The sequence below is a fragment of the Stegostoma tigrinum genome, chromosome 6 (assembly GCF_030684315.1).
Source record: "Stegostoma tigrinum isolate sSteTig4 chromosome 6, sSteTig4.hap1, whole genome shotgun sequence".
Lineage (NCBI taxonomy): Eukaryota > Metazoa > Chordata > Chondrichthyes > Orectolobiformes > Stegostomatidae > Stegostoma > Stegostoma tigrinum.
In genome coordinates, this window is record NC_081359.1 from 86,411,372 (window position 1) to 86,433,884 (window position 22,513).

The 22,513-nt window shown below is 40.3% G+C and overlaps 1 protein-coding gene across 4 annotated transcripts in view; it reads left to right on the forward strand.

Annotated features, from left to right (window-relative positions):
• Nucleotides 1-5,202: 5,202 nt before the first annotated feature.
• The window catches only part of ufm1 (ubiquitin-fold modifier 1), a 52,518-nt gene continuing 35,207 nt past the window's right edge, over nucleotides 5,203-22,513 (forward strand). The window contains exons 1-3 of one of the 4 annotated variants that reach the window (XM_048532724.2): nucleotides 5,203-5,313; nucleotides 5,898-5,954; nucleotides 9,165-9,222. In XM_048532724.2, the coding sequence (XP_048388681.1) occupies nucleotides 5,249-5,313; nucleotides 5,898-5,954; nucleotides 9,165-9,222 (180 nt within the window). In that variant the 5' untranslated portion in view covers nucleotides 5,203-5,248. Of the gene's footprint in view, nucleotides 5,314-5,446; nucleotides 5,794-5,897; nucleotides 5,955-9,164; nucleotides 9,223-22,513 lie in introns of those variants that run through there. The other 3 variants (XM_059646732.1, XM_059646733.1, XM_048532723.2) reach the window with 3 other exon arrangements.

Consider the following 22,513-nt stretch of genomic DNA (forward strand, 5'->3'; position numbering starts at 1 on the left):
AACAACCCTCTGTGAGTCACTTTTCCTCTACCCTTGAAGCCCATTATAGACCCGTATTGCCATTTTTCAATAGGAGAATATAACATCCAGGCAAACAATCAGACAATTCCAAAGATTAGCTTAAAATTGAGCTCAATAATTTTATAACGTAAACACCTTGTCCATGTCCTTTACCCAACCCCAGACCCTGTCATGATATGGGCTGCTTTCAGCACAGTCAACCCATTTTCACCTAATTATGTTCCGTATTATCAGCTTTTCTCCTTCCTTGGCTTACTACCACCCACCCCCTTTTCTGCCTAAGTTACTTCCACTTTCTATTTGGGCTTTGTCTCCACCATCTACTTACTCCTTCTCCTCCAACACCCCCACTCCATCTTCAGCACATATACCAATTTCTCCTAGCTAATATCAGTTCTGAAGAAAGGTCACTGGACTTGAAATATTAACTCTGCTTTCTCTCCACAGATGCTGCCAGTCCTGCTGAGTTGCTCCAGTAATTCCTGTTTTTGTTTTGAATCTTCAGCATCTGCAGTTCTTTATTTTCTTTCAACCATGCAGTATATCATTCCATACAGTAGAATCTATTGTAACACTTACATGGCAGATGACAAAATGATCATCTCACCTCTTATAGAAGTCACCAAATCATATTTTGCTTTTGGCTACCATTCACCTCTTTTCAAGTCATTGTCATTACCTTCTGCATCATTGAGACTCAATGTTACATATACAAAGATTTTTACAGTAGATTTATAGCTCGGGTTGTGGTTATTACACGAGCAACACCAGGAAGATACTACACGCCCTGACATACTCATCTCGCTACCTTACAACAGGAACACATCTGAACTGACCACAAGGCTCCTACGACCATTGGGCAACAGAGTATGACACAAATCCACATCAACCCTACGCCAACTGCTCACCTGGACCGAAGACCCACTACCCACTATGGACAGGACCAACGTCATATACAAGATTCCCTGCAGAGACTGTAACAAACACTTCATTGGACAAATAGCAAGGAAATTAAGAACAAGAGTACATAAACATCAATTGGCTACAAAATGACACGATCAACACTCATTCATCTCCATCCACATGGATAAGGAAAACCACCAATTCAACTGGGACAACACGAGGATCCTGGGAGAAATGAAGCAACGACAAGCACAGAAATTCCTAGAAGCCTGATACTGTACCTGTACTCAAATCCTCTTGCTATTAAGGTCAACTTACCATTTTCCTTCTTCACCATCTGCTGCATCTGAATGCTTACTCTCAGTTACTGGCGTATAAGGACACCCAGGTCTTGTTGCACCGCCCTTTTCCCAATCTATTATCATTCAGATAATAATCTGCCTTCCTGTTTTTTTAATTAGATTCATTCAGGACTTTACACCATGACCAATGTCGTATTGGTCTCGGGATCATTGGAGGAGGTGAAGGAACAGAACTGTACAATTTTGACATTCATGTAGTAGCTAACGGCCTGGAATTCTGAAAGACATCATAATGAACAGAAAGGAAAAAGAATTGAGATGTCATAAAATCAAAAGTACTATTTAAAGAATAGAGGATGCACATTCAGTAGCAACTTCCAAAACTGAGCAGCAAAGACGGAATGTTTACAGAGCGAAAGAGGAAGAACAGGATTTAAGATAGATTGGATAAGTCTATAAAGAGCCAATGCAAATATAATGTGCTGAATGATTTCCTTCTATAATTTGCTTTCTAATATCTAGGAGGGTGATACTTTTGCTTGCAATTGTAGCTAGTGTATTTCCTATCAGGTAAGCAATAAAGGAGTTTGCAAAATAAAGGAACAATGGGGCTGGACTGTAGAAAATAAACAGCAGAAAATGACGCAGTGATATGGTAGTTTCTTGTCAAATCCGATGGAAATGAACTGCATTAGAGCAAAAGAAATAGGAACAGGAGTAGGACATATGGCCCCTTGAGCATACTGAACCTTTCAACAGGATCATTGCTAATCCGACATCCCTCAAATCCACTTTGCTCCTTTAACTGCATAACCCTTAATTCCTCTACTAATCAAGAGTCGATTCAGCTCAACCTTAAATATACACAACCACCCTGCCACCGTAGATCTCTGCAGAGAGAAGTTCCAAAGACTCACAACCCTCTGCAATAAGAAATTCCTCTTCATCTCACTCTTAAATTGCTGCTCCTTTATTCTGAGACTATCCCTCTGAATCTAGACTCTCCCATGAGGGGAAGCATTCTCTCGGCATTTACCATGTAATACACATTGAGAATTTGGGGCAGCACGTGGCTCATTGGTTAGCACTGCTGCCCCACAGTGCCAGGGACTTGGGTTCAATTCCAGCCTCAGGTGACTGTCTGCATGGAGTTTATACATTCTCGCTAAGTCTGCATGGGTTTTCTCTGGGTGCTCTGGTTTCCTCCCATAGTCCAAAGATGTGCGGGTTTGGCGGATAGGCCACGGAAATGCAGGGTTATAGGGACAGGTTGACAGAGGTGATTCTGGATGGTAAGCACTTCAAAGAGTGGGTATGGACTTGTGGGCTGAACAGCCTGCTTCCACACTGTAGGAAGTCTAGATACAGGTTGTTTCTAGACTCCTAGAATCCTATAACATTTCAATGAGAACGTTTGAGAACTCTGGGTCTATACTCAATGGAGTTTAGGAGGATGAGGGGGGGTCTAATTGAAATTTAGAGAATACTGAATATCCTGGACAGAGAGGATGTTGGGAAGGTGTTGCCTTTGGGAGTACAGATTCAGACTCAAGGGAACAGCCTTACAGTAAAGGGAAGACCTTTTAGATTGGAGATAAAGAGAAACATCTTCAGCCGGAGAGTGGTGAATCTATGGAATTCACTACCACAGAAGACTGAGGAAGCCAGGTTATTGAGTATATTTAAGACTGAGATAGATAGGTTCTTGGTTGTCAAGGGGATCAAGGGTTATGGAGAGAAAGTGGGAGAATGGGGTTGAGAAAATTATCAGCTATGATTGAATGGTGGAGCAGACATGATGGGCTGATTGGCCTAATTTCTGCTCCAATGACTTATGGAGATCATCTCTGATTCTTCCAAACTCCAATGAGTAGAGTCCTAACCTGTTTAGTCTTTGCTTACAAGACGATTCCACCATACCAGAGATCATCTTAGTGAAACCCCTCTGAACTGTTTCCCATGAAATGATACCTTTCCGTAAATATGGAGATCAAAACTGCTCAGAGTATTCCAGAAGTGGCCTCACCAACACCTTGTACAGATGCAGCGAGACTTCCGTATTCTTTCCTATTAATAGCCAACATTCCATCAGCCTTCTTGATTATTGACTGCACCTGTGTGCTAGTTTTGTGTTTCATACACAAGTACCGCCATATCCCTTTGTGTTGCAGCTTTCTGCAGTTTTTCTCCATTTAGTAATAAGCTGTTTTTTGTTCTCCCTTCTAAAATTAACAACTTCCCACATTATACTCCATTTGGTAACATTTTGCCCAATTACTTAACCTAACAATATCTCTTTGAAAATGATTTGAATCCTTCTTGCAACTAACCTTTCCACTTGTTTTAGCGTTGTCAGCAAATGAGGCTATAGTACATTTGCTTCTCTCTTACAAGTCATTCATAAATATTATAAACAGTTATAGTACCAGCACTGATCTCTGTGGAACCCCACTGGTTATGGTTTGCCAACCTGAAAAAGAATCCTTTAGCCCCACTTGCTATTTCACACAAATTCTTTATCCATTCCAAAATATTACCTCCAACACCACTGGTGTTGACTCTTATGACTTAATATTTTGTGAGATACCTTGTTGAACACCTTCTGGAAGTTCAAATACAACATGCATATGGTTCCCCTCTATTCACACTGGTTGAGACTTCCTCAAAATACTCTAATATATTAGATTCCCTACAGTGTGGAAACAGACACAATTTTCCTTTTAAGATAACAAAGTGTGGAGCTGGATGAATACAGCAGGCCAAGCAGCATCTCAGGAGCACAAAAGCTGACGTTTCGGGCCTAGACCCTTCATCAGAGAGGACCCTTTTCTGATGAAGGGTCTAGGCCCGAAACGTCCGCTTTTGTGCTTCTAAGTTGCTGCTTGGCCTGCTGTGTTCATCCAGCTCCAGACTTTGTTATCTTGGATTCTCCAGCATCTGCAGTTCCCGTTATCACTGATACAATTTTCCTTTTATTTAGTCATGTCGACACTGCTTGATTAGAATATTATTTTCCAAAGGTTCTACCTTAATAACCAATTCCAACAATAGATGTTGAGCTAATTGGCCAACAGTTACCCGCTTTTTCCATTCCTTTTTAATTGGAGTGTCACATGAGCAGTTTTCCATTTCTCTGGATCCAATGATTTTTGAAAACTTACAAACAATGCAAGCTGACCTTGGTTCTCATCAAATATCCTGAAAATTCCCTGAAGATAATTCAAATGTCTTATTTTTCATCTTTTCCCTTCTTTGTCAGCTCTAAACTGGGTCTAAGTGGAAAAAAAGTTTGAAATTTTGTCTCCCTGTAAACATATGCCACATTGCTCTATCCCACCCCCTTTGATGCCTCCTTTCTGAAACTGACAGTCAAAGTCTAGTCTTAAATAGTCCACAGAACAGTTTTGCCAACTCTGGCTGAACATATTCTTGGAGATATTATCACATTTCCCTTCAACTGCCTCTTCCGTATGGACTCCGGCTATAAGTTGCCCTCATTTGCACAATATCGCATCAGCCTGTGTGAGAGTTTTCTTCAGATGAAGAAGTTTGATAGTCAGGAGTCGGAAATATGAGAAGATCAACAAGCGGATTATTGACTTTACCGATAGGCTGTGACAACTGAGATCTGGGTCAGAAAAATATGACACAAAAGAGCAATGGGGAGTGAGGAGAACTGGGGCTTTTGAACAAAGAATAGGAATGGCCTTGATTTTTACAAATAAACCTTCAAACAGATGATTTAAAGTGAACTAAACCCTGCAGCATGAGCACTCAACATGATGACAAGTTCCACTTGACATATTCACTTGCGCTAGATGTCAAACAGGCGCCTGCTGAATATGGAGGTAGATGGGAGAGTACGACAGCACCGCGAAATGAATCGAATATTAATAACGATACAAAAATAGAGACAGTCAAACGGGGGATTTTGATTCTCACTCAATTCCCCGAAAACGCACGGTTTCCGTTGGGCAGCGGTGTAGACAGCCACAATTGCCGGGTCCTTACTTGATGAGGTGATGTGGATTAGCGCAGCCACTTCCGGGTCAGAGGGCGCCCGGGAACGACCGAGGAGGAGAACAATGTGAGTTGGAGTTGGGTACGGGCAGTGGGAGGGAGACGAGGGGAAATCGGGAGGCGGCGGCAATCGCAATGGGGGCGGTGGCTGTGGGAGGGGGATGTAAAGAAACGATCTGAATAGACAGAGTGAGAGAAAGAGGGCGCCGGGAGGGGGTAGTGAGGTGGGTGAGAGAGAGAGACCAATGTCAGTTTGAGGAGTGAGGGAGGAGATAATTGGAGGGCTTCGACTCCCTGGGTGTCACTCAGTCTTTAATATTTAAAGAATAAGCCTGTACTGTGCCACTTGGTGCAATATCAGGGATTTGCAGGGTATTAACATCTGTTTACTCATCTTGGTGTTAACGTTGCCTGTTGATGCCCCCTTCCCCTTTCACCTGCCCCCTTCTCCTTTCACCTGCCTCCTATTCCAAGTTTGGAAAAAAGGGAACGTGCTTAAAACAGTTCATAATCACATTCAAGCACTGATGCTGGCTCCTTTACAAAAGTAACTCATTTTAAATTCACAACAACCTTGTTTAGGCAATTATTTGTATTAATAATTAATACAGAGCAGCTAGTGGAAGTTCAATAATCTGTGCTTCTTTTCAGGTCAAAGGTCACATTTAAAATCACATTGACCTCGGATCCAAAGTTACCCTACAAAGTGTAAGTGAGTATGAAAATTGTGTCTGAGACCTGATGCTTCATGGCCTGCAACACGTGTTCTTCATTTTACCAAATGATCATATATGTTAGGAGTTGAGAAGTGAGTCATTCAGCCCATTGAATCTGCTTCATTATTCTGTATCATCATTTGAGGTTTTTTAAAAAATAGTTTCCATTGATAGGGGAGAAAGATTTGTTATTTTAGTTACTGCTGTTATGAAATGTAACATTATTTGCGATATTCATCTCAGTATTTGAATGCATGCGTCAGCTGCAACAAAACAGACAAACTCGAAGTGCCAATAGAAATCAATATGATCTGACAAGTCACTACAGAGACACGGTTGCCGAATAGCATAGGTTGACACCTGAATTTGTAAAGGCATTTGACATTTAGGAAACAAACTTGGTGGAGGTGGAGAGGTGACTGTAAAAGGTGTTTTTAGCACATGAGATAGAAGATCTAAGTTCAGGAAACCAAAATGTAAAAGCAGTTTTAGTAGAGATGAGAACCATTAGATAAGAAGTCACTTGAGAGTTGTGTACAGGCCACTTGCCAGTAATGATAGCACAATATACCATAAAATGGGATTTGGCGCATAGTTTCAAGAAAACATATGAGTGTTCTTAACTGCCTGGGAGAAACTTCTGTACTGTTAATAGAGAAGATGTTTATACTGTAGAGTTTACAGGGAAAGTTAACAGCAAAACTATTGGGTTTTGTTTTGACTTCATTTTGAAACAAGAATTTAGTTCAAAAGGAAAATACGTTCTTTTAGCTTGAGTTTTCAGTTCAGGGAACCAGTATCTTTTGCAGAAGTGATTGCTAGTCTGGAAAGCTTTCAAGCCAGGAGAGTTTGAAAGAGAAATCTTTAAGTTGATAGATCTGAAAAAAAATAGACCATCAAAATTGTGAATAGTCAGTTGACTTGCTCACTGAGCTGGCTTGTTTTTGTTCAGACATTTCATCACCGTGCTAAGTCATCATCAGTGAGGCCTTCAATGAAGCATTATTGTTTTACTCCACTTGGAATTTATACTGTCTGGCCTGTTACAGTGAGTAGTGTCATTTCTGGTTTTGTTCAGTATGGGTTTGTGTATGGGGCCCAATTCTGTCTGTTTGTTAGTTGCATTATGGATTGAGAACCATTCCTCTAGGAATTCCTGTGCATACCTATATTTGGTTTGGGCTACTTTGGTTACATTGTTTCAGTTAAACTGATGGTCTTCATTGTCCGAGTGTACTGACGTTAAGGAAAGTTTGTCGTGTTATTTTGCTACTAGTTGATGTTTGTGTTTTCTGATGGCTAGTTTCCTTCCTGTCTGGCCAATATAATGCTTGTGGCAGTCATTGCAAGATATTTTGTAGATTACGTTGGTTCTGCATTTTTGTGGGAATAGTGTCTTTACTCCTTGAATGTTTGTCATGGAGTGGCTATGGGCTTGTGTGCTACTGTGATTCCTAGTGGTCTTAGGAGTCTTGTCAGTTCTGATATATTCTTGATGTAAGGCAGTGTGGTCAGTGTGTTAGGGCATACTGTGTCCTCTCGTCAGTTTAGCTGGCACCTGGGGATGAAGTTGCAGGGATATCCGTTCGTGGCGAAGATTTTGTGTAGGTGATCTTCCTCCTTCCTGTGTAGTTCTGGAGCGTTACAGTGAGTGACGGCCCATTTAAGTAGTGTCCTAACACAGCTTTGTTTGTGGGTGGTTGGACTTGTTGCTGTGGAAGTTGACGATTTGCTCAGTGCGGGTTGCTTTCCTGTATGCCTAGATTTAGAACTCGCTGTTGGTCATATGTTCAACTCTGACATCCAGAAATGGAGGAAGATTGTGTTGTTGTTTTCTTCTTCTTTCATGCATTTAATCTTGGTGAATACGTTGTTGATGGAATGGTGGATCTTTTCTAGTTTGATGCATTTAATGATGGCAAATGTTAATGGGGATTGTTAGCCTACCATCACGCACCATCTGTTGTTAGCCGCTATGTGATAACGTGGTCTGGCTTGTAGGGTAGAGGGTTAGGACATGGGAGAGTTTTGGCCCTGAAATTATTGAACTTGATATTGACTCTGGAGGGCTGCAGGGTCCCCAAGCAGAAAATGAGGAGTTGTTCTTCCAGTTTGCATCAAGCTTGGCTGGAAGACTGTGGGAAGCCAGAGACAGAGATGTTGGCCAGGCAATAGGGTGGTGTTTTAAAGTGCCGAGCAAGTGCTGCTTGATTGTGCTGCTGATGACATCTTCCGTGACTTTATTGATACTTGAAAGTTGACTGAGTAGGTTCCGAAATCTTTGATAAGCAAGAGAAGGAAAGGTTGTTAAGACTAAAAGGTAATCAGAGATAGGTAATCATGCAGAATAATCAGAACAATCATGATCTTATTGAATGATGGAGCAAATTCAAGGGGCTGAGTGGCCTATTCATGTTTCTAATTTGTGTCTACCTAATTGTGCTATGGAAATGATTTCTGTGTTTTAAATATTTACATACATTGAGTTATTTTCAACACATTTATTATGCTTTTGTTTAATTTGAAGGGCAAGTTTAATAAAAACATTACTATTTCTGTAAGATGACTAGAATCGATTCACAGTATCAGGTGCATTTTTGTGTATTAATGCAGTGCATATATTGCATTTGAGGGCTCAGGCAATAGGTAATTATCATATTACAATTATAATGTACTTGACAAGGGTAAATAATTATAATTTGAAGTACATTATAACTTTACATCTACCAACAAGATGTGTAATTACTTGCTTCCGATAAAAAAAATTAATAAAGACCAGTTTTAAATTTAATACACACATGCATTGTCAAAAGCGTTCTTACATCTCCTTCCACAAACCACAACTCAACTCGCTTTAGTTTTAGCCCCTCCATTTTCAACATTGTCAGTGATGTAGCAACCAATGGTGTGATTGCAGATGGTATTGATGTGAGCAATTTAGTTCATAGTATATGACAAATGTGGCCTGCTGGGTTGAAGCACCTGTCTTTGAACTGCTGGTTCCCACAGCTTTCCACTATTTACTTTTAGCTCATGTTTAGTCTGTTTTAAACTAATGGATAAAGATTGTCATTGGTCTGTTCTTACAAATGTTTCCCTTCTTTTCAATTTTCATCTAAGTGTCCTAGTTCAGGTTCTTGAGTAAACACTTGAAATGTCATCACATTATGGTGGTAAGACTATATACACCATTATGTTTCAGATTGAGTGTACCTGAAGCCACACCTTTCACAGCTGTTTTGAAGTTTGCAGCAGAAGAAGTAAGTATATTAGAATGTGTAATAGAGTCATTAAATTGCGTAGCACGGGAGAAAACCATTGTACCTGTTCAAGCTCTTCATGAGAATTGTGTAATTCCAAATCTCTAGCACTGGCATCCACGATCACGTTGTTTTATGCAAAATAATTTTTCAGTCTAAACCTTACTTTGTTATAAAGAAACTGAGAATGTACAGCCTTGGTGTTCGTGCAGTTTGGACTAACTGTGGTATGACAGAAGGATCTAGGCCCAAAACGTCAGCTTTTGTTCTCCTGAGATGCTGCTTGGCCTGCTGTGTTCATCCAGCTACACACTTTTGTTATCCAGCAATTTTTAAAATATTGCTTTTAAGGCAGACCTGTTGTTGCATTGGTTGAAGAAAGTAGAATGTTACCTGGTATTTACTTGCATAACAATTGTGCATGCCTTGAAAAGACATTTTATTTCTTTAGGTAGTTGTTTAAGTACGTTGCAACAGTAAGAGGTTGTATTTTAATGTTCCTCACTGTGCTGTCATCTGTGAGGTATCACAAAGTCGGCACAAACATTCTGCTTGACTCGATTATCAAATCTGATTAATGCTAGGACAAGTAAGTCGTAGAGGTGACTCCAAAGCAAGTTAAAGAGTAAAGGTTTAATTTTCAAAGAATAAAATGCTACTTTTTGCAAATGACATCTCTGGTGTTCTGTACATTCCCCGACAAGTGTGAGAATATTTTGTTTTTGTTTTATATGTTTGTTCCGTTATGGAATTTTCAACTAGATAGTCATTTGTAGAAGGAGATGTCTATTACTGAACCAGTTACACAAGTGTTGAGACTTGATCTGATAGTACCAATTATGGGCGTACGAATGAAAACTAAAGGGATCCTCAATAGCTAAGCAGTTGTACATTCAAGATCTGCATTTAGTGATATTTTATCTAATGAGATTAGAAGGTTATCAATTATACATTATATGGATTATTTTGTTAAAGTCTTGAAACATCCCTTTTGCAATACAGTAGATAATCGTCAGTTCTAAAATATAACAAGAGCTTGGCAGCCTTATTTAAATGTTCAAATGCAGTGTGCAGGTGTTTATAAAACCCAAAAGAACTGCGGATGCTGTAAATCAGGAACAAAAACAAAGTTGCTGGAAAAGCTCAGCAGGTCTGGCAACATCTGTGGAGAAGAAAACAGAGTTAACATTTTGGGCCTGGTGACTGAGGAAGGGTCACTGGACCTGAAACGTTAACTCTTTCTTTTTTTCTCCTCCACAAATGCTGCCAGACCTGCTGAGCTTTTCCAGCAACTTTGTTTTTGTGCTGGGATTTATAGTCATGTGTTCCAAAGTAATTTACATAACACTGACTTATAGGATTTGAGATTTTTGAATTGTATTTCATACTGTTTGGAAATAGCTAAAGTGAAAAATGAAACTACTTTTTGACCCGATTTCAAAATGAAACCCTAGAAATACTGTCTGTAAGTCATGCAGCATAGAAACAGCCCCTTTCATCCATGCAGACCAGACACCCCAATTTCACCTAGTCCCATTTGCCAGCATTTGGTTCGTATCCCTCTAAACACATTCTATTCATATACTCATTCAGATGTCTTTTAAAATGCGGTAATTGTACCAGCCTGCATCACTTCTTTGGCAGCTCATTCCATAAATGCAGCACCCTCTGTGTGGAAAAATTAACCCTTGGACACTTTTTAAATTCTGCTCCCCCCACTTTAAACTTAGGTCGTCTAGTTTTGGATCCCCCCACCCTGAGAAAAAGACTTAGGCTATTCACCGTATCTATGTTGCTCGTGATTTTATAAACCTCTAAGGTCACCTCTCAGCCTCCAACACTTCATGGAGAAAAGCCCCAGTCTATTTAGCCTTTCCCTATAACTGAAACCTTCCAGGCCCGACAAGTAAATCTTTACTGCACCCTCTCAGGTTTAACAACATCCTACCTATAGAAGGGCGACCAGATTTGTACGTAGTATTCTAAAAGTGGCCTCAATAATGTCCTCTACAGCTGTGACATAGTATCTCAATTCCTATACTCAACGTTTTGACCAATATTTCAAAGCATTTCCAAAGTATTTCATTGTAGCATCACTGGACCACATGAGGATATGCTGTCCTTGATCTTCTGATAGGAAGATGGTCTGTGCAACAACTTAAGTGTCAAGAATAGTCCCATCACAAAATCAACAATGTTACTTTTATTTCTTCTTTATCTTCTACCAATAAATCTCCCATAGTTTTGAATAGATTACTAATTTATATGCAACTTGTCATAAGTAAAAATTCTATTTTTTTTCCTTTTTATATCCAGAGGTGCTTCCACATATAATTTAACCACTTTCTTCCCAACACTAAGTCGCCCTGTAAATTTTCATCTGCTACCAACCATCGCTAAACCACCGTGCTTCCAATTAATAACCAGTTTGTATGCAGGGCCCATTCAGAGCAGTGCAGTGATGCAAAAGGGAGGGAGGGAAGGGATTAAATCAAAATAGACTTGAAGGGGGAGATAAGGCATTCTGTCCCCTGCAGTGGCCATCTCTGTCAAGGGCTTGAAGAGTTTTGGTGGATACTGCATGCTTCCTTTCCAAAACTGCCCGGGCACATACTTAGCCATGGAATGCCATCGGAAACTATGATCCTGTCCTTGGCCCTCTGCTTAGAGCTGTTTGGCCGGGCCCAGGACAGACCCGTAGTCTGTCGGTCGGTCTTCTGACTTGCTTGTACCCCTCCGTACTGTTTGCTCAAAAATGAGGAGCGTTGGGCTGAAGTGCAACCAAAAGCCCAGGAAAAGATTTTTCAAATGACAGTTGCCCAGAAACACCATTAAATCATCCACGTTTCTGAATAGATTTGTTTTTTTGCAAGCCCTGATAGAGACAGAGCAATGACTCTGAAAGTTGAGCCAAGTAGCTCTTTCTGCACCAGTCGCATCTGTTTCCCCATTATATCAACCCAGTCAATTAATTAATCCCATTCAGCTGCTTAAAAGGCAGTCACTCCTCGAAGCAATGTGGTTGCCCCGATGCAAATGACTTTGCAGGAACCTTCCATGATGTTGAAACCTGATACCTGGAATCCTCTTAGCCAGAACTTAATTCTGCTAGAACAGGCAGCATAACATATCAATGTAATTCAAACCTCCTGGAACTCCTGGCTTCCTGTAGAATGAAGAGACCGTGAAGTGTGTATAACTGACCAAACTCCTCTGTCTACCCCACAGACGTGGCACTCGCCCTGACTATGGTCACAATTTCCCACACTCTAATTTCCACCTCAAAAATCTGTGTGATTTTGTTACTGGCTAATTTTGAGAAAAGTCAGTCCATGACATTAATTTGTTGGAAAAATGTTGGAATCAATTATGAAGGGAGTAAAAGCAGGACATTTGTAAGATCAATCTAATCAAGCAGATTCAGCATGGCTTCATGAAAGGCAATCATGTCTCACTAATGTCTTAGAGCTTTCTGAAGAAGTACCAACTAAGGTGGATAGAGACGAACAAGTAGAGACACTGCATTTGGACTTTCAGAAGATGTTTGACAAGGTATCTTATGAAAAGTTAGATCGTTAAGACCTTCACGGTGTTGGAGAATACTGACATAGAGAATTGGCTAATAGGCAGGAAACAGTGGGTTGGAGCATCAACGCACTGCAAAATTGGCAAGCTAGAGATTCGGCATGCTGGACAGGCCGCAAATTGGAAGTATGTCACTTCAACATATTTCAGTTATGTTTATAAAATTGATTTATTTTGAAAGTAAGGGCTTCTTTTTGGCACCCTGTAACCAATGGTGTTCCACAGGAATCAGTCCTGGGACAAGTGTTTACAATATATGTAAATGACATGGAATACAGAAGTGAATGTACTCTAGCCAGATTTGCAGACAACACAGAAATAGATGGAAAGCCATGTTGCGATAGGGGTTTAAACAGCTTTCAGTGAGAAATTGATAGGTCAAGTAAGTTGGCAAAAGTTGGTTTTAATAAAAAGTGTAATGTGGGAAAATGTGAAGGTATTCATTTTGGAAGGGAGAAGAAAAGAACTGTATTGCTTAAATTGAGAAATGTTGAAGAAAGCTGAAACACAAAAGGACTTGAAACATAGAAAGCTAGTACACCGGTGCAGTGGGTAATCAGGATGGCTAATGGAATGTTGGTCCTCATTTCAACAGTTTCTAGTATGAGAGTAGGGAAGTCTTCCAGCAACTGCACAAGGTGCTGGAGAGACTATGTCTGGGCTATTGTGAGCAGTTTTTGTCCCCTTTTTTTATTGTAATTTATTTTTGGAGGCAGTACAACAAAGGTACTCTCGAATGATCCTTGGTATGGAAGTATTTCTTAGGCTAAACAGGTTGGGACGGTACTGCAGTTTAGCAGGATGAGTGGTGATCTCGTTGAAGCATGTCGGATTCTCAAGAGGCTTGCCAGGGTAAACACTGAAAGATATTTCCCAATACAGAAGAGCTTTGAACCAAAAGACACCGTCTCAGAGTAAAAGGACATCAATTTAAGAGTGAAGGAGGAATTTCTTAGAGGATTGAGGGTTTTTGGGATTCCTCACCATGAAGATTTGTGGGGGCCTTGTATATTTTTAAGGCTGAAATAGATTGTTGATTGTTGGGGAATTATGAATTGCTGAGAAAAGGCAGGAAAGTAGACATGAGGAATTTCGGCTGAGCCATGATCCTGTTGAATAGTTGAACACGCTTGAGTGGCTGTACAACCTGCTCCTGTTCCTATTTCTCATGGCATTGTGGTTTGATCCAGTGTCTTCCCTTCATGTAGTCGATCTAATACTCTTGTCCTTACACATACGTGTGCAAAATTGAGAGGGAATTGCTTCCAGTATAGAGGAGGAAAAAAAATTAAATGGTTTAAAGATCTTTGGGTGTCTTTGAGACATAAGGTTTTACCCTGAGACTGCAGTTGTTTTCTTGGACCGTCAACAATATCAAATATTGAAGTTGTGTATTAAGTTCAGTGTAATCTGCTGCTGCTTTCCAGTCAGAGCTGTTAAAACAGGGCACTGAAATAGGTGAATGTGTGATGAGACCTGGAGGTGTCCACGTACACCAGCCACTGTAAGTAAGCATGCAGGTTCTGCTCAGATGTGAGTCCAGACTCTTAATTGCCCTCTGAAAGGTCATTCGTTTGTCAAGAAGGTGACGCAACATCACCTGCTTGATGGCATTTAGGGATCGATATAAATTCTGGGCTTTGATTTTTTTTTGTTATATGTTTGTTCATGTGACTTGGTTGTCACTGTCTCAGCCACCATTTATTGCTCTGGAGAAGGTTGTGGTGTCAATGCAAATGAAACGATTAGGAAAATGCTACAAGCCACCCCAGTCGTATTGTCCCTTTTGCATATATAGTCATTTCTTGTTTAAAGCTGTAGTAGTATTTCTGAAAACTACAACTTCAAATGAAAGATCACTACACTAATTGGTTCTAATAGGAAAATCCAATGTAAAAGCTCCTCTTAGGTTCTGTAGGCGTTTTCTCATCATAAAATCATTAAAACATTATACAAGTAATTAGAAATACTTTACATTGCTAAATCTGTATGTTCGGAAGTGAAATTACTTTCAAATTAAGTTAATCTAATAATCGTAATTAAAATGCATTGAAGTGACTTACTTTGAATTGTTGCCTATCCAGCATGCTGAATCTCTGGCTCGCTGACTCTCCAACGTGCTGACCTTCCCCATTGCTGATTCTTGCTCCTGAGCCTGTGACTGAGGGCATGTGAGATGAGTGGAGAGAGTAAGAAGACCAGCTTCAAGTTGTAGGTTGCAGACACGAACCACAAATTGGAGAGATGGGGGTGAGCAGGAGGCTGGAGTCAGAGATGCTGCTCTAAAATGTGTCAGCTGAGTGATGTGATCCCACCTGAGACCTGATGTTTTATTTTAATTAAAAATGTGAATATAGGCCTTCTCAACTGACTTTTAAAGTGGAACAAATTATCATAGGTCAGTTTAAACAGAGCACTGACAATTTGGAAATTAAAAAGCATATGCTTCATTAGAAGTTGAAAAAGGCATTAAGATTCTCTTTTTAAGCAGAGATATTTTGGATTAAAAAGATCCCTTTAAATAAATCAAACTGCTGAGACACCTCTGGACCAGTGAACATTTCACAGGTAAAAGAATAGAATGGTTATTAACTTAAAAGAAAATTAAAATGTAAGTATTTGACAATGTGGAAAATAAGATTGAAAGGAAAATTCAATCGAGTAGAATGATGTATATTATTACAAATTTCCAGTTTATCAAAGAATGCTTTTGAAGATTCTTTGAAATTTTAACATAGAATATGTATAGAACTTTGTCACAAAAGTAACACTTACTTCAAAAAGTGTATATGCAGAGTTTAAAATCAGATTGAAACTGAATTTAAGGTGTATTAGAACATATGGTGTTTTGGTTTTCATTAACAGGGGGATTGAGTTTGAGTTGTGAGATCTTGTTGCAACTCTATAAAACTTTGGTTAGGCCGCACTTGGAATACTGCGTCCAGTTCTGGTCGCCCTATTATAGGAAAGATGTGGATGCTTTGGAGAGGGTTCAGAGGAGGTTTACCAGGATGCTGCCTGGACTGGAGGGCTTATCTTATGAAGAGAGGTTGACTGAGCTCGGACGTTTTTCATTGGAGAAAAGGAAGAGGAGAGGGGACCTACTTGAGGTATACAAGATAATGAGAGGCATAGATAGAGTTGATAGCCAGAGACTATTTCCCAGGGCAGAAATGGCTAACACGAGGGGTCATAGTTTTAAGCTGGGTGGAGGAAAGAATAGAGGGGATGTCAGAGGCGGGTTCTTTACACAGAGAGTTGTGAGAGCATGGAATGCGTTGCAGCAGCAGTGGAAGCAAGGTCATCGGCGTCATTTAAGAGACTGCTGGACATGCATATGGTCACAGAAATTTGAGGGTGCCTACATGAGGATCAATGGTCGGCACAACGTTGTGGGCTGAAGGGCCTGTTCTGTGCTGTACTGTTCTATGTTCTATGTTCTATAAAACAATACAACACAGGACAGGTCCTTTGGCCCACCATGTCTGTGCTGCCCATGTTCCCATCTGCCCTCTTCCCTGCCTGTTCATGTGCCTTTCTAAATACTTATTAAACATTGCTATTGTATCTGCTTCTGCCACGTCCCCTGGCTGCATGCCCCATGCTTTGATTTAAAAAAAAACTTGTCTGGCACATCTCCTTTAAACTTGCTCCTCACACATTAAATCTATGCCCAGCTTGTATTTGACATTTCCATCCCGGGAAAAATACTCTGACTATCCACCCTATCCCGGTGTCTCATAATTTGATATATTTCTACCAGGTCGCCCCTCAATCTCCGATGCTGTAGTGAAAACAATGCCAAGTTTGTCCAACCTCCTCTTATTGCTACTAGACGCCAACCCAGGCACCATCCTCTTTAATATCCTTTCCAAAGCGTCCACGTTCTTCTTATAGTGTGTCAAACAGAAACACACACAATACTCCAGATATGGCCGAATGTAAGTTTTATACAGTTGCAGCATGACTTGCCAACTTTTATACTGAATGCCCTGACTGATTATAGCAAGCATGCCAAATGTCTCCTTTATTGCCTTATTGACTTGTGTGGTCTCTTTCAGGGAATATGTACTTGCACATCAAGATCTCTCTATTTATCAATGCTCCTAAGGGTCCTGCCATTAACTGTAACTCTTGCATTTTATCTCCCAAAATGCATCACCTTGCACTTGTCAAGATTAAGCTCTGTCTGCCATTTCTCTACCCGATTTTGCAACTGATCGGTATCCTGCTGTATCCTTTGACAACCTTGCTCAGTCCTTACATTTTCACCAATTGTCATGTTGTCTTAAAGTTACGGATCAGCCCACCTACAGTTTCATCCCAATCATTTATATAAGGTGCAAATAAGAGAGGTCCTAGTACTGATCCTTGAGGAACATCGCTGGTAAGAGACCTCGACAATTATCCCCTGTCCTTTTTATATCCAACTTACCAAACCACTATGGATCCCACATGACTTAATCTTCTGCACCGGCCTACTATGAGGGACCTTGTGAAATGTTTCAGTAAAGCCCGAGTAGACCGTATCCACTGTCCTATCATCATCAATCGCTTTTGTCACTTCCTCAAAAAACTCAATAAAATGTGTGAGACGAGATCGTCCCTGAGTAAAGCCATGCTGACTATCTCTAATGAGAGCATTCTTCTCCAAATGCAAGTAAGTCCTGGCCCTAAAAGAATCTTCTCCAATAGTTTCCCTACCATTGATGTTAGGCTCACCATCCTAAAATTTCCTGGATTATTCCTATTGTCCTTCTTACACAAAAGAACAACACTGTCTATTCTGCCATTTTCCAGGACCTCACCAATCTCCTCCCTTAACTCCTCATATCCTGGGATAGATGCTATTAGGTACTGAGGGCATATCTATCTTAAAACAGACACCCAACATCGCCGCCTCCTTAATATCGACATGCTCAAGAATATCAACATACCCTTCCCTAATCTTAACGTATCTGTGCCCTCGTCCTTGATGAATATTGATGTGAAGTTAACAGCCTCGCTTGCTTCCTCTGGCTCCGTGCATAAATTTCCTCAGTGGACCCACCCTTTTCTTGCTATCCTTCTGCTCCTAATACGATAAAATGCCTTGGGATTCTTCTTAATCTATTTGCCAAGGATCTTTCACAGTCTCTTTTTTAGCCCTCCTAATTCCTTGTTTCTTTCCTGCTTCCTTTAAATTCCTCAAAGGCCTTGACTGATTTCATTTTCTTAAACCTTACATATGAAACCTTTCACTTTTTGTTTAAACTTTCAATATCTCTTGTCCTCCAAAGTTCCTGAATCTTGCCATTCTTTCATCCTCACAGTGACATGCTGGTCCTGAGCTGGGATCAACTGGCCTTTAAAAGACTCCCACATGTTGTAAATCCAAACAGCCATCCCCAGTCTAATTTCTCCAGTTCCTACCTAATGGTGTTGCAATTAGCTGTCTCCAGTTTAGCCCATCCACCCAAGAGACCAGTCTTATCTTTATTGATAACTATTTTAAAGCTACCAGAATTCTATCACTGTTCCCAAAATGTTTCTCCCACTGAAATTTTAATTGCCTGGCAAGACTCCAAATACAATACAAGATCTTTATTAATGAAACTCAATAAATTTTAAATGCAACCAGTTTAAATCCAAAATCCTTGACTAGTATTATAGTTTCATTGTAAGGTAATAATTAAATATTGCTTTCTGACATGATTAGTGACATTGAAGTGTTCAAAGAATCACCAGTGAAGATAACTTCCAAATTAGCTGTGTATTTTGTGTAATTCCAACCATTATTGAAATTAATCTCAGCAGAATTTTAAGGTTAAGCAAGATAAGGTAAGACTTTGAACAGCAAATAGAAGCACTGATTTCTTCCCGATAGCAAGAGAACAGCATGAATAGGGCATGCAGGGGACAGCAAAAGTGAGGGGGGTGGGGGGGAAGAGAGGGAGGCAGCAGAAGTTTGGAATCTTGATGACTTTCAATTAGGCACTGGCTTTCTCAAAACCTGAACTTGAAATGGTGACAGTTTTTCCTACACATATACTGCCAGACCTGAGCATCCAGCAATTTCTGTTTTTCTTTGTTTTTGGCTTTCTGGTTTATCACAGCTATTACCATGTTTGGCTTCATGAAGTGCCATGGAAAGAAAAAAAATAAATTGCAAGGAGCATTCATATCCTTGGAAGAAATTTTCCAGATCTGCTACAGTTATTACTTTAGATTATCTTGTCTCATTTCGTGACTTGTCAGAACAATATTACTTAGATTATGCAAGAAGGCAACTGTTTACTCTGTGGCAAAGACTTTTGCAGACTTGGTTAACTTTAAGGTATGAAATTGTGATGTCAGTTCATCTCTATTAGTCATTTGATTTCAAAATTCATATTTTATATGGAAAGACTTGTATTTTTTTAAAAAATCAAATCAATTTTAAATACACTGAGTCGAATTCTGCATAAGTAAGTGCAAAAGTAAATGCCATTATGACTAATAATTTAAGTCTTCCATTCCAAAAAAAGTCACTCCCAGAACTGCACAGTTTTCACGACAGGGAGGACTAACTAAGTCACCACTCCTAATACAATCATTCGATATCTGTATTGAAATACAGAAGGGATTCATGAGTAACTGAATAGCCCTTCGAGATTTCAAAGAGTTGGATCATTTGTGAATACATAGTCTTCTTTTCAATTTTATCATTTATTTTAAATTGAAATTATTGATGTGGATTTAGCCTGAATTATATGGGTAGTTAGAAAAAAAATCTTGATCTGGAAGGATTGGAACAAAAAATTAATTTGTAAATGATGAATGTGTAGGTTATTTGGATTTATGACTGTCTGTTCAAGACATGCAATTAATAGCCTCATGTTATAATCTAAGTCCTTCCCACTTGGATTGCATATTGCTATTTACCTAGTTACTGTGATATACTGCAGTTGAGATCTTGTTTAAATTCCTGTCAGAATGAGCAGTGTGTTTCTTCTTTCAAAATATGTACGTCAAGTAGAATGTACACAATATAATGATCAACAAGAGCATCAATTATACGAGGAAGCAATGGGTACATTCTCAATGTGCTCTCAGAATTATTAATTGGCATAACCTAATTTCAGAAGATACTGCATTTGTGTTCAAAGAACTTGGGTATTTCAGAAACAGATCAATGTGGGGTTCATTTATTAAATGTCTTGGTATTGTTCCTTGGAATTATTTTACCCCAAGTGTGCATTACCGGATTGAATGATCTTGAAGAAAAGGTAGAATATTTTGCCAGCCTCTGTCTGATTCTGGCTAATTTGAGTTCTTACTTATCTGTGATAGTGCAGGCTTGTTTCAAGATGACAGCAGTGACCTTATCAAAAAATGTGGTGAGACTTGGATTAAATTCTGTTTTTGAAGCTAGAGTATTATATTTGCATAGAGGCACATAAAGTTCTCTGACAGCAAAACTCTTCATTTCAAAAAAAAATGGATTTGTATTACAACCTCACTTTTTTAAATTCGTTCGTGGGACATTGGCATCACTAGTGGGCCAACATTATTGCCTGACCCCCCGGTTGCCTGTGAGAAGGTGGAGATGAGCTGCCTTCTTCAATTGCTGCAGTATGTGTACTGTAGTTAAACCCACAATACTGTTAGGAAGGCATTCCAGGATGTTGATCCAGTGATCGTAAAGAAACAGTGATATATTTCTGAATCGGGGTGGTGAGTGACTTGTGGGGAAATTTGCAAGTGGTGATGTTCCTGTGTATTTGCTGTTCTTGTGCTTCTGGATTGAAATGGCCATGGGTTCAGAAGATGCTATCTAAGGATCTTTGAATTTCTGCAGTGCATCTAAGTGCTAGTACACACTGCTGCTGCTGATCATCAATGGCGGAGGGAGTGGACGTTTGTAGATGTGGTGCGAACCACGTGGGCTGCTTTGTCCTGGACAGTAGTAAGTTTCTTGAGTGTCATTGGAGTTGCAGTCAATCAGATAATCGCATACTGAGTTGTGTCTTGTAGATGGTGGCTAGGCTTTTGGGAGTCAGGACATTAGTTAGTTGCTGTGGTATTGGTAGCCTTTGACCTGCTCTTGTATGGCAAGTCCAGTTCAGTTTTTGGTCAATGGTAACCCCACCAGACGTTCGTCATGGGGATTCAGTGACAGTAATGCCATTGAATGCCAAGAGCTGGTAAAAGTCTGGCATTTAACTGGTGTAAATGTCACTTTTCACCTCAAACTTCCATCCTGATGAAGGACCTAGGCTAAAATGCCAACTCTCCTGCTCCTCTGCTGCCTGATCTGCTGTGTTCCTCCAGCTCCACACTGTAATGACTCCAACCAGCAGAGCATGTTCATCCACATTCCCGTTGATTTCAGTTTATTGAGGGCTTCTTCATGCTACTCTTGGCTGAATGCAGCAGAGTGTCACTCTCTCCACACCTTCTGGAATTCAGCTCTTTTGTCCATTTTTAAAACAAGGCCGTAATGAAATCAGAGGCCGAGTGGACCTGAACGAACTCAAACTGGGCATCTTTAAGCAGGTTATTGCTGAGCTAGTGTTGCTTGATAGTACTGATGATGAAACCTTCAATCATACTGACAATTGAGAGTAGACTGCTGAAGCAGTAATTGGCAGGGTTAGCTTTGCCCTGCTTTTGGTGTACAGGACATACCTCGGTATTTCTACATTGCTGGTTTGATGCCAGTGTTGTTGCTGTGCTGGAGCATAAGTCTTCTGTGTTATTGCCAGAATGTTGTCAGGGCCCGTAACCTCTGTAGCATCCAGTGCCTCTAACTGTTTCTTGATTTCACGCAGAGTGAATCAAATTGGCTGAAGATTGACATTATGCTGTGGACCACTGGAAAAGGCTGAAATGGATCACCCATTCGACACTTGCAAATGTTTCAGCTTTATCTTTGCACTAATGTGTTGGGCTCTGCCATCATTGCTAATTGGGCTATTTGTGGTCCCTCCTCATCCAGTGAGTTGTCCACTACCATTCACAAATGGATATGGCAGGACTGCCGAGCTTACCTATGGTCCATTGGTTGTGAGATTATTTAGGTCTATCTATTGCTTGCTCCTTAATGCAGTTTAGCATGCAAATAGTCCTGTTTGCTAGCTTCACCAGGTTGACATCTCATTTTTGAGAATGCCTGATGCTGTTACTGACATGCCCATGTGCACTGTCCATTGAATCAGGGTTGATTCCCTGGCTTGTTGGTAATGTTTGAATGGGGGATAGGCCAAGCCGTGAGGTTTTAGATTGTGCTATGAGTCTGTTTCTGCTCATGTTGGTGGCCCATGGTATCTCATGGCCCAGTCTTGAATTGCTAGATCTGTTTGAATTCTATCCAGTTTAGCTCAGTGATAGTGTCTCACATTTTGGAGGACATTATCAATGTGAAGGTGAGACTTGGTCTCCTCAAGGACTGTGTGGTGGTCATTCCTAATGATACTGCCATGGACCGATAAACTTGCAGAAGGCAAATCAGTGAGGATGAGATCAAAATGTTTTTCCTTTTTGTTGGTTCCCACACCACCTGCTGCAGAATCAGTCTAGCAGCTATGTCCTTTAGAGGCCCAACCAACCTGCTCGGTAGTACTGTTGTTGAGCCACTCTTGATGGTGGAATCTTGAAATTCCCCACCCAGAGCATAGTTTGTACTCTTGCCACCCTCTGTGCTTCCTTCAAATGTTGTTTGACATGGAGGAGTACCAATTTGTCA